The 27737-nt window shown below is 35.4% G+C and overlaps 1 protein-coding gene across 3 annotated transcripts; it reads right to left on the reverse strand.

Annotated features, from left to right (window-relative positions):
* Positions 1 to 320: 320 nt before the first annotated feature.
* On the reverse strand, positions 321 to 27177 carry LOC132300282 (aspartic proteinase 36). 3 transcript variants are annotated; one of them, XM_059797304.1, is made up of 10 exons: positions 26785 to 27176; positions 26222 to 26351; positions 25846 to 26093; positions 16996 to 17220; positions 10730 to 10892; positions 10556 to 10629; positions 8393 to 8480; positions 7245 to 7320; positions 3854 to 3925; positions 321 to 890 (listed from the first exon to the last, which is right to left on the reverse strand). In XM_059797304.1, the coding sequence occupies exons 1-10, from the start codon at positions 27042 to 27044 to the stop codon at positions 745 to 747; spliced, it is 1482 nt and encodes a 493-aa protein (XP_059653287.1). In that variant the 5' UTR covers positions 27045 to 27176; the 3' UTR covers positions 321 to 744. The 3 variants fall into 3 exon arrangements, with proteins under 3 accessions (XP_059653287.1, XP_059653300.1, XP_059653294.1); XM_059797311.1 differs by lacking the exon at positions 321 to 890 and adding an exon at positions 897 to 2954 and having other exon boundaries at positions 26785 to 27177; XM_059797317.1 differs by lacking the exon at positions 26785 to 27176 and having other exon boundaries at positions 26178 to 26320.
* Between the last annotated feature and the right edge of the window lie 560 nt (positions 27178 to 27737).

A 27737-nucleotide genomic window follows, 5' to 3' on the forward strand; every position in this document is an offset into this window, starting at 1 on the left:
CAACTTCAGAGGTTTTTTTGAAGATCAGAGCATCAGAGGGGCAGATGAAGAAGCGAATCTAAAAGATGCACAGAATTCCCAAATTCTAAAGTGTCCGGGTGAGATTGCAACGATCACACTACGTCAATAATGATGTTCGCAAAGATTTGAAAGACGATGGAAAAGAATTATCATTACCAGAAAAAATGAGTAAAAAAGGAGAACATACCTGGAAGATAGTTACATATGTGGCTTACTGGCTTCCTATCCAAAGTTGAAACTATAGTACAACCTCTAGATGCCAAAGGCCAAGTTAAAGCATATCCTTTAAGACTGAGAAATTGAGCGACAGTTTCTATGTTATTTAATGAGGGCAAAAATTGAGTATATATACAATGAGCATATACATCACCCATTTAGTAAGACTACAAACAAGAACAATGGCCTAATCACCCATTTAGTAAGACTACAAACAATAACAATGGCCTACGGATATGCCTGTCATCTTCAATATTTCCTATGGGAATAGAAACTTAAATACAAATTGCAAGTTTAATTCCATTAGCCTAATGTGTGTGTTGTGCGTAAACAATGCATATACCACAGTAGTAGTAGATGCATCAATATCATCCGTATGAATATCTTATGTTCAACTTTTTCTTTTTCTTTTTTTTTTTTTCCTTTTTCTTTTCTTTTTTTTTTGCCGCCAGAATTTCCATCAGTTGCGGCAGTTCTGTCTCTTTGTCACACCTTACTGGTGGTTCGCTATACTAAATTTTGCAGCAGAACGATTAACAAGAAGATGATTATAGCCCTCTGGATACTGAGACTGCAAGCAGAAGACAGATAATGAGCACCTACTAAGTGTACTGATCCAGTCAGTTCATCCTGCAACTTAATACTTGAAGAGCCTGAAATCAACAATAAACGAGTCAAAAGTAAAACTAAATGTTGCCTGTGACAAAATATAAGGATTTCTTACATTTACATTCCTTTAACCATGCCTAAAATTTTAAAGATTCAAAACAGGTTTAAACTTCAATCGTTATAAAGTAGCATCAGTTTACAAAATATTGGAAGTTTAAACCCCGAGCACCAAGTCACGTATATACATCTTGCAAATTTAACAGATCCAAAGTGGAACACTCTGAAGTTTAAAAAAATGGACCATGATTTGTTTACAAATTCAATCACTTTGACACATATCAGATATGATTTTAGACATCATTCTACCACTCCATCTGTCTGAAACCAGACTATAGAAAAGCTTAACTACTTCAACTATAAATTAGCAAATCAGTAATACAGAAACTGGTACTTTCAAATTCCTCCATTAAAAGAAAAAGAGGGAAGAATGCAAGAAAAATGCTATGTACATGTACTACGTGAACAACGAACAGAAATGGTATTGGAAAAAACAGTAATGGACTATGTAATGGGTGTGCGAGTTTTTTGCCAATGAAAAAAAAAGAAAAAAAATCAGTAATGGACTATCATGTTGCTGATATTATGACGTAAACACTTGCACCTAAACATGATAAAAACCTAATTTTTCTTCGCATGACATTGAAAAGGACACCTATATATATATATATAACTGAATGTCTAAGCATAATTAAAGTTGTCTTTCCAATCACATAATTTTTCAGGATGACCGTACAATCTCCGTTTCTGGTTTCTTTGACAATTGCACAAAGACAAATCTATATGGTTAATACCTGACTTCCTATCACATGGTCAAGTAGTCAACAAAAACTAGCTCCTCTTCTTCCTTCTAAGCCCAATTCAAGGAAATCCATATATTTTTTCTGTATTACTAATGGAGTATTGAGCAAATAAATACCATAGTAGGCTGATAATGAACTTATTCCATCCTCCGCAAAGAAATAATCTTGTAAGTCATCTTCTAATACATACTCGAATAATAGGGATGTAGACCAGCTGCGTACAGAGCTATGCATAAATTGAGGAGTCTTTCAAATAATGGGGTTTAAATTTATTATTACACATCTTTGTCCTACTGACATGTGACCTCGAGGAGATGGTGCAGTTGAAATAATTTCTCATTAGGGAGTTTAATATTTATGACCTTGCTTCATTAGACATTATTGTGGCTAGACGTAACAATATTACAAAAGTGAGTTTATATTCCACATAGAAAGTATATATAATGGGTTCCTGAATAATAGAAAAAAGTTTGGAGCAAGAGAACCAGATACAACCATTGAAGAAAACCATTGATGAGATGCTTAAAGAGGCATAGCCTCATGTTGATGAAGAACATCTTTTAAGATATTGGCTACTGGGTAGACTTATCTTTCACTCAGACACCGACATGTAGAATATGCCCTGGGCTTTGCAAGACAGGTTGTGCATGCTTCTAGAACCAGTATCTCAAATGTTTTATATCTTATCCAACAAGAGGTCTACTATTTTTCCAACTATAGTCATCTAAGGGTAAAGGCTTAAACTGATATAGACCGAGCTGAATCCTCTGCTAATTAAAAGGTCTGAGAGTTTTAGATATATTGAAAAACAAAAAAAAGAGTGCAATGGCCAATACCAGTTATAAATTCACTGCGGATGTAGGGGTATGGAGCCACGAGAAAAAGACTATCTGAGCCACTGTGGTTTAAAAGACTTTTTTAAATGAGGTCACTGCCCAACAAGATAATCCAGCACCAAAACAAACATATTGAAGTTTACAATCCCTGATCAGGGATAAGCTAACTGCAGGCTCCATCTGTACTCCTTTATACAAAAAGAGTAGGCAAATTGCATATAAGGCATAGCGGGGTAGGTCAATTTTGTGCTATGTGGCAGATTGCCATAGTAGATTTTGGTTCTCCAACTTAGGATGGTTTTTGCGACAGAATCTATTATGCACAAAATGCTTTTAGAAATGAGAAATATAAATTATTCCTTTTTCTATTTCTTCTCCTCTTCTCTTTGATGCTGCTTTCTTCTTGTAAGCCCTACAGAATAAACTATCAATTATTAGCTAGTCATACAAGGACATATCAAGCCTATTCATACTTCTCTAATGGAAAACACAGCTTTGATTTAAGGAGGAAATTCCGAAGAATCTATGTACCCTTGAAAGAATAATAAGTGGCCTGATCTACCTCTTATGCGCACAACCAGGTATCAAAATGTGATCCAAGAGTAATCAATCATTATATACATGCTCCATATAGCATTTCACAAAAGCTGCTCAAATACATATAGCATCATCTTTTATCCACAAGTTTTCAAACAAGAATGAAATTTGTAAGACGCTGATCAGGTTTTCAGGTTTAGACGTTGATTCTTAGTACATGGTTGGTGTCACAACTTAATATTTCTTTTTTATGTACAAAGGTTACCCGTGAAGTTCTTTCCCCGCAACCAGCTAAAAACCCAAATCACCGATAAGCATGGACAGTTTGCAGCAAGAACATTCTAAATGTTTATTCACTTGATTACAAAGGAGTATCAAATCCGACCGAAAGCACTCCCAACCTCAATAATGCCTTGGCAACCGGTGCAGCTTGGTGTTTTAAAGCAAAGAGTTCTAGGCAAAATTTGATACCATGAAACAGGAAAAGTGGTAGTTTGGTGATTAAATTTGTCACTTTCAAGTAGTAGCACATAGATCCATTCTATAATCATCACCATCATTTCAGAACTCAATACGAACTTTAACATGCAAATAAATGACAAAAATAAAGCTAAAAAAATGTCTTAAATGATTATTAGAAATGTGAAAATTTAGCAAATAATAATATTGAAGAAGTTGTATTACTTAACTAACACTAGCTTATGGCTGATTCTAAACAAACACCAAAACAAGATATTAAAAGAAAGGAAACTTATAAATGAAAAATATACTCACAGTTATACTCAGTCCATCCAATAACCTGATTCTCAAGATCATACAAGACTAGCTTATTTGAGAGTACTAGATCTGCAAACATAATAAAACTTTAGGATTTAGAAGAATCCAGAAACACCTGTTCTCATGGAAAAAGTATCATCGATCATATCCATTAAGCTTTATCATACTTTCAGCCTAAACTACAGCTGGCCATTGGAATGAAAGGTCAAAAATTGATTACTATAACAAAACAATGCATCACAAAATCTCAGAATGATTGTATCTTTTGAATGGTTTTAACAGTATGAAGAAACAAGAACGTGAAAGTTCAAAAACTCACCATCACATAAATACAAAATCAGATATTATCATGCCACAGATCAGCACGTTTTTTGATAAGTACGATTTTAGTGAAAACGCTCAAAAGGGGAGCGTAACCCAAGGAAACACAAGGGCCAAAAGGCACCTCAAACCTTCAAAGAGGCCAAAAAAACAACGATCTCCTCCGTAGATCTATAATCTCTCCCTGAGACCCAACAAAAAAGAGTAGAAATAATAGAGAACTTAAGCATAGAAATAGGCTTCTCCTTTCCATCGAAATATCTCCGATTTCTTTCCAGCCAAATGCACCACCAAATACAAAGAGGCGTAGCCCTCCAAGCATCCTGAATGAGAGCCCCAACAGAGAAACCTCTCCAAGCCTCAATCAAACCTCTAGAGGAACAAGGCATAACCCAATGGACCCCAAATAACCCAAGCATCAAATCCCAACAGTCTCTAGCCATGCTGCAATGTAAAAGAAGGTGATCAACTGTCTCCTCATCACGCAAGCACAAATAACAACGATTGACCACCACCTGATTCCTCCTCCTCAAATTATCCTGGGTTAAAATCTTATCCAAGACAGAAGTCCAAGCAAAGAAGGCTACCTTAAGGGGAGCCTTAGAACGCCAAATTGACTTCCAAGGGAAAGGGCCTCCGATACCAACCGAAAGGCACATAAAAAAGGACCTAACCTCGAACTGACCCTGAGAGTTGGGATCTCAAAGCCAACAATCAGAATCCCCAACTGTGATCACCTGGCGATACAGAACCTCCAAAAAAAAAAGTAACCTCCTCAATCTCCCAGTCCTGAAAGTGTCTCCTAAATTGAACATCCCAACTCCCAAGTCAGTCTCCGTTATCAAGGTGATAACAATCAACCACCATGGCCTGTCTGTGAGAAGCAATCCTATAGAGCCGTGGGAAAGCGAGAGCAAGGAGAAACTCCCCACCAAAGATCCTCCCAAAATCTGATCCTCCTACCATCTCTAATCCGAAAATGAACATGTTTGCAGAAATCATCCCACCCCCTCCGAATGAAAGTCCAAACCCCCACCCCCCTAGGACCACGCACCTCAAGAGAACTATCATACGGATACCAAAATCAAATTTATTATTCAAAAAATCATCAGAGTAACACTTGTGCAAAAGGATTACTTCATTGGGTTTAATCTGTTGCTTTAATTCATGTACTTTTTCTGCCTTCCATTTCTTTTCAGCTTCCACCAAATTCATCTTCATATAAGCTGATTAACAATAGATGCATCGACAATATGAATATTTATTCACTTGTGCAATAAAAATTTAGTAGATCATGTTGAAGTAACAGAAAAGCAGAAATTAAACTTCAGAAATTCACCAGTGGGCTATTGGTAAAGCTAGTATAATCTCTCCTTCCTCAAAGGGGAGGTGAGATATTTTTTTTTTCCCCTTTTTTTTTTAGGAAGTTAAATCATAAAGCAAACACAAACACACCCAGTATCCACAAAAAAAAAAAAAAAAAAAAAACGAAAGGTCTTTGGTGGGGAGGTGAGAGGTTCGATCCCCATAGTGGGCACTTTTGGGCGTGTGCGACCAGTTAACTAACCAAAAAAAAGAAGAAGAAGAAGGAACTTCAGAAATTTCTTTCAACTTTATAGACACAATAAAGTACTTTAATTATCATAAAATGAAAATATGCAGTACTGGAAAAATAACTCAAAGTGAGAAGCATACGGTATGGTAGCATGAAAGAATAAAACATTATCCACAAGCACAAATTATTTTTGCAATGGAAAGTTGGAAAATCTTGTAAGATTTCAACCGTGGATTGGATCAAAAACAATTCTTCAATGAGGTATTCAACTCCAAGGATGAATCGAAAACGAAATCTTTATTGGTTCTACCTCCTATTTTTTATGAAGAGAATGAATCTTTTTATCGAAGGAAGAGAAAAAAAATTTGGTCCGGATCTCCTGCAGGAATGATTTGGAAGATCCAAAACCAAAAATAGTGGTATTTGCTAGCAACAACATAATGGAGGCAGTCAATCAATATTGATCTGAAATCTGATTCAAATCCAATATATGAAAATAAATGAATTGCTAGTAGTAGAACATTATTCCCGTCAAAACTTTAACCTAACTAAAATAACAAGAACAAGGGTTTGGACAATTTTGCTCCCTTTCGGAGAAGTAAATTAACCTAAGGTTAAGAGAAAAAAGGGCTTGATCTGGATTTCTATTTTTCTCCCATTTATGCAATCATAGATCACCAGGGGGATTTTCATTCCTTAACTACCCTTTCCAGTATTTTTTCCGTGCCACCGCAATTAGGAATAGAGAACCTATATCAAAGAACGGTCTAACTGTTGGAATAATGGTATATATTCCTATTTGATACATTGCCCTCAATAACATAGGTGAATTAGGTGAAGGTACGGAAAGAGAGGGATTTGAACCCTCGGTAAACAAAAGCCTACATAGCAGTTCCAATGCTATACTATGAATAACTCAGCCATCTCTCCTTGGATTAGTGTATAGGTACAACTGATTAATTCCAACTATAAAAATAGAAAAAAATTCTTCAAAGAAAGATCTTTCCTTCGAGGCTCCGGACATAAAGATAAAAGAAGTGCTCCAAAAGATGTGGATCGTAAGTGAGAAGATTGGTTACGAAAAAAGAAAAAATGGATTCGTATTCACATACATGAGAATCATAAACGAACACGACCAATCTTTGATTTGCTTTTGAAAAAGAGGAACTGGGTTTCTTTGGAGTAATAAAATTATTCCAATTACGATTACGATACTCGTGTAGAAAGAGCCGTAATAAATGCAAAGAAGAGGCATCGTTTACCCAGTAACGAAAAGTTTGAATCAAGAGTTCCAGATGGACGGGATAGGGTATTCATATATCTAACACATAATTTAATGTCCTCGGTGGAGTTGCATTCTCTGGGCCTCTGGCACCAACTGATTTGCAAGAAAGTAAATGAAGCTTCAATCGAGGTTATTTACGAAAATAATTTTTACGGAAACTTTATTTAGGAAATTTAGCACTCAAGAATCAAGATTGACATAAACATGTACAGTTATTAGGTGCACACCTCCCAAAAGGATCATGTCCTTACTGTCCCTGGATTGCATCCCACTGTTTTGCCAACCAATACACCATAAACCATCCTGTAAACATCGCAGATGTAAATGAACTTTATAAGATAGCAGATGCAGAACATGATGAGATACAAATATTGTCATGAAAAGGTAGGAACGCAAAATTGGGAACAGATAAGAGAAGGCTAAGATGTTTGGCCATGTGAAACATAAACCAAATTTTCTTCTACTAAGAAATGCCAAGACCAAGGTTGAAGTTGCTGGAAAGAGTAGGCAAATATTAACAAGAGTGCACTGCAGCACTGGCAGAAGAAAAAAAAACCTATTATTTGATATAATATATACATATATATATGGCCATCTTCATCAAAAGAAAAAAAGATTCATGTAACCACTCTAATTTATCTGGGATAAGGGTTTTTCGAGGACTTTTCATTTTTATTTTTATTTTTTCAAAAGGGGTTTGTTGAGGTTGATATAATTGTACAAGTAACAGAGAAATAACATTTTTTTTCATATGTCCTACTGGAATATATTGGAATTTGGAATAATTACATAAATAGAGACACACACACAAGAAAAGCAACACTTATCTGAACACACATGCATATATCTTTATAAACATGTGTGTGTCTATATAAATAAGAAGTGTGTGACAATCATACTATATAATAGGAACATATACTTTGACATACATACAAAGGTTCTTTTTTTTCTCTTAATAGCAAGCATGTGAGAATCGTACTCTAATACCGCACCACATCATTCATTGGTAGGCTTTCCAAATATATGGCTTTATGGTCATGCGGCACAAGGAATCGCATAATAACTGAACTATTATACTCCCATTTTCCTACTATGAAGAATATATGTATATTCTGGTAGCTGCAAGATATCACTTGAATCATAGATTTGTTAAGCACATCAAATAGTTCAGGTGAAAAACTAAACCAGAACTTTCTTCTATTAACAAAAAGTTTGTATCACCAAAACTTTCAATCTATGTTATTAAAAGAATTAAGATATTTGAGCCCGTGGATACAATAGTTGAGTTATAATCAAAGCACAGTATTGAAAGTGTAAAGCAGTTAAAGAACAAAATAACCATCCCAGCACAACTTGCATAAGGCAAGATACTTACGAAGGGGAATAGATAATCGTGAGGATAAACCTTCAAAACAAGTGAATTTTCAAAATGGAGAGTGACATTGGGGAATCCATCATCAACGCTGCAATTGATAGAAGAAAAGTTATTGTGTAAACTTCTGTTAACCTATATTTACCAACAACTACTTGAATTAGATATGTAAGGACAGTAAAGGATTGACCTGAGAAATTCTTCATCTGAACAGATTTAGTTAATGAAAATAATGCACCATAATAACAAAAGATTCAACATCAACACAGAAAGCTAATGAAATAACTAAAATCTTAAATAAATAATTCAGAAGAAGCCAATGAAATATGGCTATTCATATAATAGGAATTTTAGTGGATGAAGAACTTATTCATAAGTGGCCAGATTGAAAGTAGAGGGCAATGAATCAATTGCATTCATAGTTTAATATCAATATATATTTGTGGATGAGCTTCAAAAAAAACAAAAAAAATGAATGACAGTTTGTGTTTCATGTCTCACTGGAGAGGATGAGTTCACCAGTGGGTGGTGGTGATTCATGACGGGTGGTGGTTTGCCGGAATGTCTCTCCGGAGAGGAAGGGTTCGCCAGCAGGTGGTGGTGGTGGTGGAGGCTGTTCATAAATGGTTTTGGGAAAGTCATTTTGTATAATGTGAGGAGTAATTTGGACACAAATGTATAGGCGCTTGTCAAATACGAAATTAGCCGTTTATAAGTTGTCAAATACGTAATTAATTTGTCTTATGCGACTTTGGACACCTATTCTTTTTCGTATATGCTTTATTTGTAATATAGGCTTGAAAACTAGTCAAAAATCAAATTATCCCTACTATTTATTTGTGAGCATTGCATCATTAATAAAGAAAACAATGTTCAAATATATCTATGAACCAACGGGATACTGGCCTAGTGGTATAAGACCCTTACTTCCCAAAGGGAGATCAAGGGTTCAAGCCTCAATGGAGGCATGTGTGTGTGAGTACCAACTAAGGAAAAAAAATTTGAACCAATGGACCTATTCCATAACGCCATCAATTGAGAGCATATTTTATTCTAAAAGCACTTTGAATAATTTAAAAAGATGATGTATACACGTGTTTGTCTGTGCATATGCGCGCAAGCATCAAAATGGGTGTGCATATCCTCAATTAAAAATGTGATTAAGATCAAAATTCATCAAGCTGTTAAGAAGTCATACCTGGAATAGATCTCCCTAATTAATAACAAATTTCTAAGTTCCAATTTTTTGAGAATATTTTGGAAAGTAATCTACACATTGTCCTTAAAAAATCAATTTCATTGTTTTCCTGAGACAATTTCAAGAAAATAATACATATTTTCCCAAGTTAAATTTCACTGTTTTCTTTTTAAAAGAACTTGCAAATGCAAACTAAATATAAAAATAATATTGAAAATGATCTCAATGGGAATGAAGGATGATTTGGAGGATGAAAATGGTCTAGTTATAATAATTTAAAGGGAAAAGAAAATGAAGCTGCCCGTTAGTTGGCTACAAGAGTCCATTGACTATATTAGATAACATCAGAAGCAGAATCATGAGCTCTCATAGTTCGAAATGTCCCGACTCAATATTATTTTCACACTAGGAGTACCCATTCTTAAAAATTGTGTTACATATATAAAACACATTTTTCCAACAAATAACCGTTTCTGCCATGAAGAGTTAGCTGCATAACTAATAAAATCAACAGTAAATCAATTGATCTATGAATAGTGTATCTATTATGATTGAGTACTGACTACCAAGAAAGGTAACTAATCCTCTTACTTGACCAGAGAAAGATTGATATGCCAGCTCCAACAGTAAAAGTGAGCTTGTCACTAGGATAACCAGGGCATCTATTCCTCTATTGAATTATGTTAAGAAAAGAAAAAAGAATAAAAGCTTAAAATTATGGAATTTGTTTGTTTTTTCAAAAAATTAGGATATAGATGGACAGGGTTTTAACTGCTACATCCAATATTTAGAGTCTAGGAAACACTCTCCATGCACAAAATCCATATATCCACACTTCTAAGCAAAAATGATGCAAAACATGTATTTTCAGATGAAATATGCATTCCAAAAAGCCTAAAAGGATAGATAATTTCATACCATTTCCAAATACAGAAGTTATATATGACTTGATATACTATAAACCATACCTCCCAGAGTATTGAAAGCATGTATACTGTTCGTGAAGAGTGTGTAATTTCAAATCAGGCTGCCAAGACAGTATCTAACAAAGAAATTATTAAAACGAGTTAATTCTAAAAATCCATTGTGCTCACCAACTAAAATAATTTGATTAATAAGTAAAACATTAATATACGCTATACCTTGTTTACTAATGGCCCATAAATCACCTCTGGAAGATAAGCCAAGGTTGTACCACTATCAATTATTGTCCCTTTCTTGTCTCCAACCTCAAATACATCTGTTTGAAGATTTAGAATATCACGACCAACTTCAACTGCCGTCATATTGACATTGTAATGTGGCCTAAGATTTTTTATAACAAAATTTAGTTTAATACTTGCAATTCCACAGACCAATATTTAAGTTTAACATGATTGATAACAGTAAACCATAATGCGAATAAGAAATCATAAATACAGAAAGGAAAATGCTTGAAAAACAAAACTGGGAACATTGATATGCAACAGAAATACACTCTCTCTTAAGAAAATGGAACAACATTAAAAGGAAGCCCATCTGCATTCCACTGATCATATATTTTTCCATGTGCCCCTGGTCAATGCAATGCATTGTAGAAAGAGCATTAATTTCCTCATAATAGGAAACAAAAGATAAACCAAGGATAGATGAAATGCATGTGTTTCAACTTAAATAGTAAAAATAAGAAACTTCAGTAGATTACTAATTACATCAATAGAACAAAGCATATCCATTTCACATCCTACTAGAACGTTATGCACTTTAATTTCTTCTGTGTATGGAATGGGTCTCCATGCTCAAGAACAAAAGTATTTCAATGGTGCAAAAGACAATTTTTAAATTTGATGAAACCTCGAACAAGATATCAATCCATTTTTAAGCATTTCATAGAGAGATGATTTTGAGTATTAAAAGTTGAAACTTCTAGTGACACATCTATTATCTCAACTATTACATGATTCTGAGTTTTATGCTTTATCACAAAGAGGGACTAACTTGACACAACTGGATTTAGTACGCCGGTGATTAGCATTGACAGTAGAACCAACATTTAGAAACTAGGAAAATGCATCCAGAGTAATTACTCTCAAATAACAAATAATATTGTATTAATAACAAGGTTTTAAGCTTCCACCCTATATTACTCTTTAATTGTCAAAGAAGTATGATTGATAGATTCAAAGTAAGCTTCAGTTATTTTAGCTTCTCGTTGATTCATACTGCAAGTTTGAGTCCCAACTCCCAAGCCAGAAAGGAGTAGGATTTGTGGAGCTAAACAGTTGAAGCAAAAGTGTAAATTTGATCATGTCTTATGAACAAAGATCCTAAAATATTTTTTCCCTGGTGTTCCTGATGCTGGAGCAGAAAACCGAGGAGCCCTACAGAAATTTTATCCACGATTCTATAGCAACATTGGTCATGAGTACTTCAGCAGTACCACAGCATGACGGTAACATGCCAATATTCAAGCTACAATACTAGTTATTTGTAGAGGCTTTTAATAGTATTTTTTTCTCTTTGCTTTTGCTTTAGTTTTAATGCACTGAGAGATTTAGAGTTCTAATAGTAAGATTTAGTGTTTACAAGTATTGTTCGTGTTAGGCACCCTAAAGTAAAAAACTGAACCTCAGAATCCTATTTGAACTAATTCTTACTTATCAGAGTAATTCTCTTAAAAGATATTGCAATTGACTTGATTCTTTTAATCTTGACAATTGAGTATGAATATATTATAAGTTCAAGAAAGCCGCTATGGTGAAATCAGAAGAAACTCTATAATAAATGTAAGTTAAGACAACAATAAACTGGAGTTTTTAACTAGTGAACTATGATGCTCAGATACCCCTGTAGGATGCCCTGGCCGTATCGAACATGTGTCCGACATGTATATGGGTGGGACACGGCCAGACACATGCCCATTACAGCCAAGAAGTGTCTAGGAATATCAGTTTTTTCTTTTTTTCTTTTTTCTTTTTTTCTTTTTTTCCCCCAGTTGTACACAGCTGAAACACCCAAACCAAGAGGTAGAGTCCTTTGCTTGAACCAAACAGGCAAGAAGAAGGGGATGAAAAGGAGAAGAAAAAATAAGGAAGAAGCTCCAGTCACCAAATAATTTGGTTGGTCTTTAAGGGCTGGGGATGGGGCTCTCTCTTACACATTTCTCTCCTCTCCTTCTACCATCTTTCCCTCGTTCTCTCACTTCACAGCCACAAACCACCACGACGTCACCTTCCCGTCCACCGAGTACAAATCGTCACCACCACCCTGTTTTACCACCACCAGCTGCCACCACAATCACCCTCATCACCACCACCACCTTCACCCTTCAGCTTCAAGGCTTCACCCAACACTGTTCACATTCTTGGAAGTTGATTGAAGAGGGTTGTGGGGTTTATCTTTTTGTTTTTTCTATTCTTTTTTTGTGTGCTTTTGCTTCTGTCACTGAACTTATGGATGAGATGTAATGATTGATTAAAGTTGAACATGATGGAGGTTTATTTTAAAACGTCTATGCTAGTTTGTAAGCTGTTTTAGTTCTTGAATCCTTAAATGATGAAATGAGTTCTCTATGTCATGTAATTGCCTTGCCGAGTGCAATAATAAAATGCTCAAGGTGTCAAGCGTGAGAATGCAGGTTCGAATCTTCAGAGCAGCCACTTTTTGCAAATATGCCAAAGGTAAGGTGTATATCCAGTCTGCTCCTCCCAGCATCCTCTATTAACAGCGACCAACATTGGGTAATGACCCATAGCACTGCCATATAGACAAGTGGTGGAGGGGGAAGGGATGGATGAGATGGTTTCAACAGGTCTCCCGAGAGAGGTTTTTTCAGTCCATTCCTTCTACCAGTGTTTGTTTGGAGATTTTGGGCCCCTCCTTCCCTTGGAATGTCATCGAAAGCCCCCCTGAAGGTGGCTTTCTTCGTTTGTTCAGCTGCCCTTGGGAGTATCCTCACCTTAGACAATCTTAGAAGGAGGCGTCAGATTGTGGTTAATTAATGTCACCATGTTCCATGTGCAAAAAACCTGAGAAGTTGGTGAATCACATCGTTATTCATTGTCCGGTGGCAATAGATGTTTGGTCTATGTTTTGGCTTTCAGTATGTTTTGGATGTCCCGAGTCTACGGTGGACATGATTGAGTCTTGGAGAGGGTGTATAGTGATAGCTGAGCCAGAGATGCTTGGAGGGCCACTCCCCTTTGTTTATGGTGGGGCTTGTGGTGTGAGAGGAATAGGAGATCCTTTGATGGAGAAGAGACTTTTATTTGGTCTCTAAAAAACAATATTTTGAGTTCTTTTTTCTGTTGGGTTAACGGGCGAAATTGTAAATAAGTGGGGGATCTTGTGGATTTTGTTGATAGCTTGAAATTATATTTGGCCGTCTTCAGTTTTTTTGTGTATTCTCTTGGGAGCGGTGGAGCGCTCCCCTCTTGAGTGTCTTTTAATGAAATCTTACACGTCAAAAAGGCATTGGGTATTCTTTATTTGTGAATAAATTTTAGGATATATCCACAGTATTGCAAATTAAAAGGTCAAAAATCAATATTTCGGTATATATAATAACAAAATATAGTAATATTTTATTGTCGTATTCCTATAGTGTTCCAGAAACAATAATAATAATAATAATATATTCATATTTTATTGTTGCATCCTATCGTGTTCTGCATCTTATTTATTTTTATTTTTTTTAGGCTTATCATATTGCCAATTCGCCTTGTCTCTATCATGTCGTACCCGCGTCCCGTATCCATATTGTATTGTACCGTATCCCGTTTCCATATCGGTGCTTCATAGCTAGTAATGAAATTTGTCTTTAAGAAAATGTTGGTTAGCTTGCTCAATACACAATGTCCTTCCTTCGTTTTCTCTAAGAAACTTCAGCTTCGATATGGTTTAAAAATAAATTTATCACCTCATACTCCATTACCACAACAGTTGACATGAGAGCAGAAGCCGATCCAAGACTTTAAATCAAAGAAGACAACAAAATAGGGAGGAGCTCCAACTATAATTAGGATGGTTAGTCCGAAAACTTGATCATGTACAGAGAACGAGTTGAAGTTCACATGAAGCTTCAAGACAACCACAAATCTTCATATGTCAAAAGGCAGTCGAAAAAGAAATAATTGGAATGAAATTTGCTCTTGATCTACTAGAAGATTGTTCAGTAGATCAAAAATCTCCACCAAAAGTAGGTCAGAATTCCCCACCAATTTATAATAGGCTGCCAAGATGGGTTTGTTAAAAGATGTCTTCTAAGAAAGCTAGGCAACATTATGTGAGGCTGCTAATACGGGTTCATCCAATATCACTACTTAAGACAACTGATGAGGAACAAGTCACAAGTCCAACCAAATAATTAGATTTTGGACTGAGGATGCTTTAACATATGAAATTACGAAAATTAATACATTAGTAGTCAGATGCCTAGGTGGCAATTTAAATTTGTAATTAAGATCAAAATCATCTTCTTGAAATCCACAACATGTGATCAGCTCACAACAGAAAGACAAGGCTGGAATCAGGGGCGGAGCCAGGATTGAATGGTTGGGGGGGCCAAACTTATAAGTGAACATTACATCTAATATAAGACTACTGTAAGCCAAAAAAAAAAATTCCTATTCATTATATTCATACAAAAATATATCTACCCAAAATTTTACCAAATTGTTTTAAAAATATATATATAAATAGTAATTTAAAGAAGATTTTTATGAAACTTCCCAAACAAAACACAAATAATTTTTTTTTTTTTTTGACAGTAAAGATATATTAGAAAAACGTTCAAAAGGGGAACGCGTCCCCAATACAGAAAAACGAAACAAAACACAAATTTAATTAAGCAAAAATTTAAAGGACTCTCAATTAAACAAAAAAATTTGAAGGCCTTATATGCCAAGGCTCAAGCAAATTTTCAGAAAATAACCTTTCAAAATAAAATTTCCAGAAAATATCAGGATCTGAAAAATCTATTGGCAAAGGGGAAAAAAAAAATAGAATTTAAAGAAATCAAAACATGATTTTAGCTATAAATAAGTCTCAAAAGAAAAGTAAAATGACTTAGAACTGATGAAAATGGAAAACCCACAAAAAATGAAGTCTAACAAGATATATTTTTTAAGATATCTCAACCGATTCACATCTGAAATTCAAATCAAAATAACAAACAATTTAATTAAAATTGCAAAACGACGAGCTTTACCTTTTCTCTCTCTAAACTCTCTCTCTTCACTAGCCTTAATTAGTGTAAAAGCCAAAGCAAAATGAGAGAACAAAAAAAAGTGGGAAACTTGCTTTAGAAAAAAACAAAGACAAAAAAGAAACAGTGGAGCACAAAAAAAAAATGAAAGAAGCCTCAATTGGAAAAATAAATAAATAAAATAAAATTGAGAAAGGGAAAGAGGGCCTCAAAAGGAGAGAGTATTAATATATACTCGTATTACGTAGTAATACATATAATAGAGGAGACCACTCCTTGAGAAATAGAGAGTAACTTTTCCTATTTTAGCTACACAGAAACAAATGCACATGACCCAAATAACCTTCAAGCTTCATTTTAACTTTAGAATACTCTCATTGGTAGCAGCTACTAGAACACAAGTTCAAACTCTGCCTAGTAGTCATACAGAGTTGTAATGACACCTACAAAATGTAAACAATGGCAAAAAAAATCCTCATAAAGATTAATGGAACTTACTTTCACAAATAACTTGCTCTTTCATATTATCATGCAATCCTTTTTCTCAATCAGATGTTTCATTCTTTTTAAAGCACTACTTACCTACTGATTGTCAATTCAAAATTATGGTCCCCTGCGAAAAAAAACAGTCAACCCAGTGAACTATTGCAATGGTTTTTCGGAGAAGTCTTAAATGCACCTCCTAAATGGACTCTTTGTGCCAATAAATTTTAAGGACAAATAAGGAAGAGGGAGAAGAGGAAAGAAAGAAAAATGTCAAAAAAATTGATGGCATGAAAGTTGAAGTGCATCTTTAAAAAGGCTCAGGAAAACTCCGCTGACAAGTGAAAGATTTTTATTCTATTCTGAAATGACCCTGATTCTGATCTAACAATCACAATCTCATTTAAGTTTTCCCTTCTAAGGAAAAGAAAACCATCTATGAAGAAAGGAGAAAACAATAGCAGGAAAATATAATTACTTGTAAAAGAATTATTATGTAAATAACGACTAATTGGATGGTAATTTACTCCATAATTATTAAAACATGCATAATTAATATTGTTCACTCTATCAGATAACCAGACGGATCTAATAATCCCAAATTAAGCAAGCAAAATCCAATCAGCATAATGAACACACACACACACACACAAAAAAGAGCATCGAGAGAGGAACAATAAACAAATTAATAACTATAGGTGCAACAACAGTGATCAAGTTCTAATGTAAGATATCACATACTGGTCTGGTACCAACGGAGTTGTGTTAACTTTGGGCTGCACAACATGCCCAATTGCAAAGATGCCACCACCATTTACACCATCTAAGCAATGTGCAAACATCTTTTTCACTTTTCCAGATGAAGCCAACTGTGAAATCATAGATGAATTTGATTTTCCAAAGCCAAGTATCCCGTCAAGTGCTTCTTCAGATGAACTAAGATCCCCGGATTGTCTAGCACCACACCTACTCAGAAACATCACATCACAAACGCTACATAAGTAATTAAAAATAAAAAATAAAAAAAAAGAAAGAAAGAAAAACAGATTACCAGGGAAATAAATTATATTAATGGGAAAAAAATAAATAAGAACAAATATCATTTTCAGAAAAGTCAGGGTTATGCATTCTGAATAAAGATATGGATTCATTATGTGTTTTGGTTTTTGACATGTTAAACTGCAATAAAAAGAAAGATGCATAATAATAGCCACCAAGTGTTGTCGCCTTGTGGTAATCCCCTTTACCTTGTGAAAGGTCGAGGGTTCAAGTCCCATTGGGGACAAGAGTGTGTGCTTGAGTTAAGGTTGCCATACTTGGGCAACAAGTTGTTGCCATACTTGTATTTAACTTTCCGTGTAGTTCCTTTATATAAAATACTTGTTCAGCAAGATATTTCTATTCTCTAGCGACAAATCTTCCCCAATTGACCAATAATTTAGGAGGTTATTGTAAACAAAATCAAGAGAGAATGTAATGAAAGAGATGTAGCCCTTTGGGCTTTGTGTGTCGTGGATGTAAGCCCTAGTGGCTGAACCATGTTATATTCTTGTGTTCTTCATCTTTTAATTTCTCTCTTCAACTTTTATAGCCTTCAACATGGTATTAGAGCAGGTTTATCATACCCTACTCTATACTCAACTCATCTCGAATCTTCGGACCAACTCGTCTCGGATCTTTGAATCAACTCGTCTTGGATCTCCGGATTAACTCGTCTCGAATCTTCGGATTAACTCATCTCGGATCTCTAGATCAACTCATCTAAGACTCTCAACAACGTCATATTTAGTTTCAAGTTGAACACTTGAGTTAAATCTCCGCATACCAACTTGAGGAGGGGTGTTGGAGAAATAGGAGTGACTTAAATCACTCCTTGACAGAATGTAAAGGTTGCTATACTTGGGCAACAAGTCGTTGCCATATTTGTATTTGACTTTCAGTAATTCCTTTATTATAAAATACTTGTAAAGCAAGAAATTTTTATTCTCTAGCTACGAGTCTTCCCCAATTCACCGATAAATAGAGGTTGTTATTGTAAACAAAATCAAGAAAGAATGTAATGAAAGAGATGTAGCCCTTTGGGCTTTTCGTGTGGTAGATGTAAGCCCTAGTGGTTGAACCATGTTATATTCTTGTGTTCTTCACGTTTTAATTTCTCTCTTTAACTTTTATATCTTTCAACAATAGGCTTAATAGCCAGAAAGGGAGCACGTTGCAAGCTTGATTCAATTTAAGGAACCATGATGAGAAAGTAAATTATGCAAACAAGATGACTGAAGTACTCAAATAGAAAAATAGAAGAACGAACCGCAAAGGAGAACATTACAAACCTAAAAAAATAAAAAAATAATAATAATTGAAATGTAATGAAATTTCTTATGATATTAGATTCAGCATCTTCCAGACTATGTGAAACTATCTTTGTTTTAGTAAAGATACCTATGCATTGCATCCTTTTCAAATAATTAGATAACTAAATAAGGGGGAAAAAAATTAGTTCAAGTAACACAAGGTCAAAAAGCTTCTCAAAGGGAGGGAGAAAAAACATTGGGCAAAAAACAAAAGACAAACACATGAATGCACACATAACATAAGCATGCACTTAGGTACAATGCACACAAGCATGCACAAATTTTGGAATGCAATAGAACTAAAAAGCATTAACCAGTGAGAATTGACTAGATACATATCTAACCTTTCACATTACTTGCAGAAATTGGCTGCCCTCAAACTTGAATACACATTCCCACCCTTTGCAGCTTAAGCATTATACCATTGCACCAAGCAGTACCCTTGGAACGAAATTGAATTCAAAAAAACGATAGTCACCAGTCCTCCACTTCCATTGCACCAAGCAGTACATTGGGGAGAATTTTGACGCTGGATAATTTAAGAAAGAGCCTGAGAAGTCAATTGGTGTTGTATGTGTAAGAGAGATGAGGAGTCAGCCAGCCATCTCCATTAGCACTACCCAATAGCTAGGGACATATGGGCTGTGTTCTTTTCAGTGTTTGCGGTGCATTGGGTGTAACCGGCCTCTGCAATGGATGTGGTTGAGTCTTGGAGGGGATGTATAGTGGGAAGTAGGGCTCGAGATACATGGAGGGCAGGCCCCCTTTCCATTAGGTGGGGTTTGAAGAGAGAGAAAAGAGAAACGGGTGGTCTTTTTGATGGTGTGGAAGCACCAGTGTGGGTACTGAAGCACTACATTCTGAATTTTTTATATTTTTTGGATTAGGGAGTGCTTGTATATCTATAGAGGATTTTGTTGATTATTGGATAGATTGAGGGTATAGAGATGAATTCTTTAGTGTAGTTGTATTTTGGGGAGCACTCCCCTTTTGAGCATCTTTTAATGAAATTTTACTTTATCAGGAAATAAATAATAAAAAAAATTATTGTGACAGTGTGAAGCGAAGTCACCCAACCCCTTTATGCTGGGTATGGAGGTTTTAAATGGAATTATGCAAAATCAGGCTGCTTTGAGCTCTTTCTGCCATCAGTGGAGGTGTGAAACTCTTAAAATTACCCATATGTGCTCTGTTGACGACCTTATAGTTGGCACCACAGAGTCTGTGGAAGCAGTGCCAAAGGTCTTAATATATTCAGTCAGCTGTTAGGTCTAATCCAAAATAACAGTAAGAGCTCTATATTCTTCTTCTCTGGAATTCTGAAGACAAAAAGGTAACTATTCATGAAAAATTAGGTTTCAATGAAGGTCACCTTCAAATAATTTGGGTGTGCGTCTGCTTATCCACCAAACTGAAGATATCTCATTGAAGAAAATTGGTGGAAAAGATGACTGCTAGAGCATGGCTGGACTACCAACTTTCTGTGTCATGCTAGCAGAGTGCAGTTGATAAATTTGTATTGCTAGTTAACCCTTCCAAGAAAAATTAATATTTGCGACTGATTTTGAAAAGATTCCTTTGGGAGGGGCCTTCTATGCAGTAGGGTGGTGCAAAAGTGGTATCGAGTGGTATCCGCTGTCCAAAATCAGAGGGGGTCCGGGCATTAAAGACCTTATTTCATGGAATCAGGATGTCTTTACCAGGTATGCTTGGAATCTTGTCAATCCCAAGCTCCAATCCTCTTCTCCTTGGGCTGTTTGAGTTGGAGGAACATCCTTCTCATGAGAGAAGTTTCAGACCCTATTTCTAATTTCTTATCAGTAATGGGCTCAATACTTCTCTTTGGTTTTTTAACTGACACAGCCATAGTCCTATTGTCCTAAGCAAAGGATTTAGAGTTATCTACCAATCTGGGATAGAGAGGGATGTTAAAGTGGCTGCTAGTATCAATAATGAAGTGAGGAATTTACCTATTCATAACCTCTATTTGCAGGATTTGCAAGGGGCTATGATCCAGCCTGGAATTTGGAGACGTATATCTATCAAAGGTATTCTTCAATGGCCTGATTGTCCATTTGATGATTTGTTGGACTACGCAGTAGCTAAGCTCAGAAGTGATAACTTCCACTCTCTCCTAAATAAGTAATGCTATCTGCTACTGTGTATGTTATTTGGAGAGAGAATTGCAGATTCCACCAGAATTCTTATAAGCATGAGATATCCATTCAGAAGGAGAATATTCATACTGACAGACTACGACTTATGGCCTGCTCTAAATTCTTGAGGAATCCTACCATGTTATGGCTGCTAAAGGAATGGATTCTTCCACATCAGATTTGTTGTAGAGATCCTTCTTTGTTTTGGTTCTCTTGTTTTGTTAGTTCTTCTATGTCTTGTATTCAGGATGTAATGCCCTCGTTAATCTTCTTTACATAGTCTTTTTGGTTCTACAAAATTATCTTACCAGGAAATAAAAAACGGGAACGAAAATTAAAAACCTTCAACCAGCAAAACAATACAGTTCCACTTCCGTAAAGGCAAACTGACACACCTAAGCTCATCAACACAGAAAAGATAACACATGCTCCACTACAACATACCAACATAGAAAATGTAAAATTATCCAAGTACCCTTTACTCACCAGAACATAAGGACATGCATAAACTAAATCAACTCCATATTAAGCTAAAAAGAACCTAAATAGGACTCAAAACAAAAACCTGCTTAGAATAGGTCACAACTGGACTCAATCTTGATATCAATCAAATTTTTAAATCTATCTCTATTTTAAATTTGCATTTCCTTTAGCTACTATTGCACTACATCAATCCCGCTCATTAGTGTGAACAAGAGAAAAAGGAATGGAATTTTCAGTCAATGTAGGTGGAAAGCAACACCACAAAGTTCTTGGAAGCTAACAAACTTATCCATCTTGTACACAGACACACACACACAATAATAATAATAATAATAATAATAATAAAGAAGAAATTTAAGATGTGCTGTGGAATCATAAGGCTACAATGATACTTTTCATTGTTCATAACAGCCTTTCAGTTGAACCAGTATAAAACTGCCACAATGACAGCCAAAATTAATTATATGAGCCAAAAATCTACAGCATTCAAATTTAGAAGTCTGCAAACATTGACCTGTTTGAGGGCTGACAAGACATAACCAGGGCATACACATATATTCTTGAAGGGTAAATATAGTTTTTAAAATTTTCAATGAGACCCCCTATGATGTTGTAAAAGAACTTTATTGAATTCTTGAAAGATATAATGGTCAAATTACGCAACTTCCCTTCCTTCTGACTCCTTTCCACTCAACTAGTCAACATATGAGGAAAAGGCTCACCGCTTTCCTTTGGGATACCTCTTCTGTCCCTCTCACTTCCCTTGTCAATTTCCATCCTTTGTATCAAACAGAGCATTAAAGCTCACTCACGGCTTTTCCATTCCATAATCAGGATTTAACTCTTTGTGTTGTCATTTCAGAATTTTCAACATGAATAAATTAGCTACTCAGCCATATATATCAAGAGAGTGATATTGTCTATAGTACAGAACTACAAATATAGATCATTCTCTACCACACGTCTCACTTCAAGTTTAATGCCTTAAAGGCATTTTAAAGTAGTCAAACCAATCCATGAAGCATCCATTGCTCTATCATGCCAGCTGCTACAGTGTAGTCGACTTCTTTACAATTAATACAGGGTTATTTTCATATAAAGGACATGTTTAATTTAATATTTACAAAAAATTGAGAATGTGTGCACTACCACTACAAACCAAAACTTAAAAGGAGATACGAGACAGTAACAAATATAAATACTTCTCCAATAAATCCACATGCAGAAATTTTCATGACTCATATCCTCTTCGATTGCCTGTCCCTCACGCCATCACACAACCAAAATCCAACTCCAAAATCATACAAAGATCAGATCTCATCGCGGCAAGTAATAAACTGCACATACTTGGTCATCTCTTCGTAATGGCTTGTGGAGTAATCTTTCTTCCTTTCTCTTAATTATCAACTCGGAATAAACCACACCCCCCCCCCCCCCCCCCCCCCGCCCCCCAACACAAAAAAACATTTTTGCAATGCAATAATCTCGCTAAGACGTTAACAATTTTATGCTACTCTTTATCTTAGTACATTTTGTTAGGAAAAAGTGACGTGTTGTCATATTCCATGAGTAAAAGTTGTGTCTTCATCTATGGTGTTGTATCACTTCATCAAGTGTCTTGCATCGACATTGAAGCTTTGATTGTAGATTGAAGACTCAGCCGAAAGATGACATCGACGTCTTTCTCCAAACTCTAGCAATTTAGAAAGATGGGTGACCTAAAAGACCATAGGATTTGGAGGGATTAATTTAATAATTAATCTTTTTAACAGGTTTCAATTTGATCTTGAAAAGTTGGTTAAATTGGTATAGCATCAATTAGGAAACTTGGACTAGTTTGGAGTTAATGAAATCTACTCAATAATTTGTTTGAATATGGTTTAAAAACTGAAAATTGAATAAATTTGGAAACTTAAATTTGGTTTGATAGCTAGGATTTTGAGTTTTGAATTAAAATCCAAACGGCAATGGACTGAGAAAAGGGCCCTTGATGCTCCACGTCTCTAGTTTTATTGCTATATAGTCTACTCGCCCTATATATCCATAATGTAGAGATGATAAGCTTTCCAACAATATATTATATGCCTAATTTTGAGCCTGTTTGACCCCTCAACGAAGTATCTAAAGTCAGATTACATGCAGTCAGGCTCAGTAGAAAATTTTGATTGACTGATCAAACTATCAATTGAAAAATGCTGCAATGACTTAAATCAATTAAACATCTAGTTGATAACCTAGTAAAGCTGGTAAAACCTGTGTTTTCAAGTTCAAAATGGTTTCTAAACTTTTCAAAACTCATCCAAAGCATTTCTAATCAATTTATAATCATTCCAACACTATAAAAAAGTTATATATATATATATAAGAAAAACACTAGAGCAACAAGTCATATTTGTAAGAGAGATTGAGAGCTTTATTTTTCAGTCACAAGTGATGTTCTTCATAAAATACCTTATTATATTGTGTGATTGAGTTCTAAAGGAAGGAGCCTTATTCAATACTTAAAAATTGATCAACCACAACATCAACATATCAAACAAAGAATTGATTATTGCCTACTCATTACATATCAAAGCACAAATTGAAGAGCGGATTGCATGTGGACATTGATTGACACAACCAGAGCTTGGATGGAGCATCCAACATGAGTCTGAGCTATAGGTAACTTAAAGATTCTTGAATTAGTAGATTTGACCTACCTAAACTAGATCCCGTGGTCTTTCCAATATGGGTTTTCCAGGTAAAAAATCGATGTTCATGTTTGTGAATGATTTTACGCTTTATATTCCTACATTCTATTTATGTTTACATATTTATTAATTAATAGTAAAATTTCTGTTAATTCTGACAGTTGAAATTTGTTGGTTTAAGGCTTTGTTGAATTGAGTTGTGATAGTTGAAAATTGAGTTGTCAGCTTGGGGAAGAGAATGGAGGCTGGTCAACACATCTGGTTACCCTTGTGGGAGGAGTAGGGATGTGGAAGTCTATTCGGAAGGGTTGGGATGCCTTTTCTGCTCATATCAGATTCAAAGTCCGTGATGGACGTCGCGTTCGGTTTTGGGAAGATCTTTGGTGTGGTGATCAGCCACCGTCTCGTACATTTCCTGGATTATTCAGTATTGCAGTTGATAAACATGCCTACGTAGTTGACTGTTATCAGCTTGATAACAGTGGGATTACATGGGATGTGCATTTTTGACGCTCTTTTCAGGATTGGGAGATGGATGAGGTATGTGTTTTTCTAGATCTTCTGTATCGACAAGAGAGTTGGCAGAGAGAATGACAATTTGATTTGGGTTCCTTCTTCCCACAGTCGTTTCGAAGTAAGATTCTTGTTCTTATGCTTGTCTAATTTTGACAATCATGACTTCCCATGGAAAACTATTTGGCGGTCCATGGCTCCAACCAGGGTTGCTTTCTTTATCTGGACCGTTGTTTGGGGAAAGATTCTAACAATTGATAATTTGAGGAAAAGGGCCAACTGTATTGTTAATTGGTGTTGTCTATGCAAGAATGATGCAGAGTCACCTCCTTATGCATTGCCCTGTGGCGAAAGACTATTGGAATCTTATTGTTGGGTTGTTTGGTATGTCTTAGATAATGCCACGATCTACTAAGAATTAATCATGTTTGGAGAGGATGTCGTGTGAGAAGAGATGTACGCGATTTCTGGAGAATTGTCCCACATTGTGTATGATGGTGCATTTGGAAGGAGAGAAATAGCAGAACGTTCGAAAGGATAGAGTCGTCTATGGCAATGGTGAAACTTTACATTCTTCGTTCTCTTTTCAATTATGTGCTCCTCTTCAGAAGATTTAATTACTTTTTTGGATTCTTTGGGGCCTTAGTCCCGGTTCCACTTCTGTATTAGGGACACGTTCCCCTTTAGAACGCCTTTTTTAATGTTATTATTACTTATCAAAAAAAAAATATCCGGCCTAATCTCGTTAGTTTAGTAACCTAATCACCCCCCTCTAAGTCTGGTATAAAAATCAGTTCACTCACATCTGTTTGTATAAGAATTTAGAAAATTGGCTGCATGTAAACATCCCAACATGATAACACAATAACCACATAGAGACATCAGGAAGACAAGAAGAAGGGAGAAGAAGGACATGTATGTATGCATAAGGAGTTGGCTATATATACCCATCATTGTATGGCGTGAATTACATATGAAGCCATAAACACTAATGCAGTGGAAGATGAATAGTTAGGAACTACTCACAATGAGCTAGCAATTTAGCAAATAAACATGGAATTGATTTTAATTTATGGGATACTCATGAGAAGTTTGTGAATAGTGCAAACATATGTAATGAACAGGTTCTAATTAATTAAAAGGTCGAGTGCAATTCCTAATTTCCCCAAAAATTTAGGAAGTGTTGTAGAACACACAAAAACAATGTACAATAAACACGATATGCAACTTAAGAAGCTAAATTATTACAATAACAGAGATATAATAAGACATTGCAAGATTTGATATATTAATAATTATATTATATTATATAAATTGATTGTATAACATGTTTTATAAGTAAAATATTACTTAAATGTATTCATGATATTAGAGAACAAAAGCAGAAATTTGACTAACCCAAATATGACACTTCCATTTGCGGATTTAGTTTGGAGATCTCCAGATACTCGATCATATTGGACAACATCCTTTACAAAGTACCCAATACTAAAGCTTCCATCTCCATATGACTGAGTATATAGACAGGATTGGTTAGCCATGCAGCTGGAAGCTGAACTGCCATGGATATCTAAACAAAATTGTTGATCACATGAAACCAATTTGCCAGTAAGCGAGTCCTTCGGGTTGTATAGTGTAAGTTCCAACTGTTAAAATAAAAGAAATTAAAAACATGTTTCAGAAATTAGTGTCAGTGACTAAATTCTTATAAATTGCAATGAGGTGGATACCGAGAACAAAGGGAAGCATAAAGAAACGCAAACAAGAGGCATACACCGTGGTATCCTCTTTCGGGGCATTCTTTGCACTGGATACAATTAACCCACATTATGTCACTTCCAGTATCTACTTGAACATAGTAATCCCTTGCAGGTGTTCCAATCCCAATCTTCGCATAGTAAAGCCTATAGAATTAAAATTTAAAATAAAATAAGTACAAGACAAACACACACACAAATACACAAACATAAGCTCACTTACTATAACATACTAAAACGGTTAAGGGGTTCTAGGACCGTTTCAAAAAATTCAATCAGTCAATTTCGACTTGTAAGACCAAAAGAATCATTTCACATCAACACACTCACGACAAGAAACTAGAGCAACATGTCAAAGATCAAAACCACAGACCATTAAAAGAAAATTAGAAAAAGAAACCCAAATAATAAAATGAACTGTCATATCCACAATTTTTCACTTTCTTCTACACAAGTGATTATAGAGACCCAAGTATATCACTTTCTTCTACAGAAATTATATACATGTTTAGTTATATATATATATATATATATATATATAGAGAGAGAGAGAGAGAGAGAGGAAAGTGAAAGGAATGACCCGACGGCATCAGGGCGGCCAGTTCCGCCAAGGGGAAGGTCGACGCCGGCGAGCATCCGAAGGTGTCGGAGGCTGTCGTGAGCTGTTAGGGCACTGAGGGAGCGTTCCACGCCGGCGAATTTGTAATTGACGTTGATCACTCCACCACTTGCAGAGACATAACTAGTACAAGTAGAGATCAAGAGCAACAATAATATCGATAATTGAGCGATTTTCGCTGCAAAACTGGAGGAACATCTAGCGAAGGTCATGATTATCATCGTCGATGTCGTAGCTTCAATTGATTTGGGGGACTGGAGATGACGAAAGGGAAGGGAAAGGCAAATAACATCACGACGACGAAAGTTGGAAAGTGGGCAGAGAGTCACCGATAGAGACTTTCAAGTGAGAGAGTGAGGCCGTGTTTGGATTGGCTTTGGAACAGCCGCTATAGGCCCAAGTTAGGCCGTGTTTGGACTGGCTTTTGAACACCCGCTTTTGGCCCAAAAAAGAAATTTTTTTTAGTGTGTGGATAAAAATACTTTAAAGAAGCACTGTCAACCATTAAAAGGGCTTCTCTTCAAAGCTGGAGAGGAGCAGCTTGGGTTAAACGCTTTAGTAGCAAACAAGTCTCACCAATACCGACTCTTGTCTTTCCCCACTCAATAAAAAATATATATAATTTATACTAGAAAAAATCACGTTCAAATACACGTAAATAAAATTTTGTAAACATTATGAAATATTATATATCACATTATTATTAAATTTATGAAATCATAACAACCTTCAAAATTTAGTTTTAAAAAATCACTTTGAAGAGATAAAAGAAAGTTTGTTTTTGTTTGCTTATACATATCAAAGAAAAGTGTAAAAAAATTGCCTTCAAAAATAAAAAATTATGATATATATATATATATTAGAATCAACTTTATAAAATTACAAAGACATTTAAATCTAGTAAAAGGACAACT

This window comes from Cornus florida, unplaced genomic scaffold (assembly GCF_030987335.1).
Source record: "Cornus florida cultivar Cherokee Brave unplaced genomic scaffold, ASM3098733v1 CherokeeBrave_3.0.0_Hap2_Chr01, whole genome shotgun sequence".
Lineage (NCBI taxonomy): Eukaryota > Viridiplantae > Streptophyta > Magnoliopsida > Cornales > Cornaceae > Cornus > Cornus florida.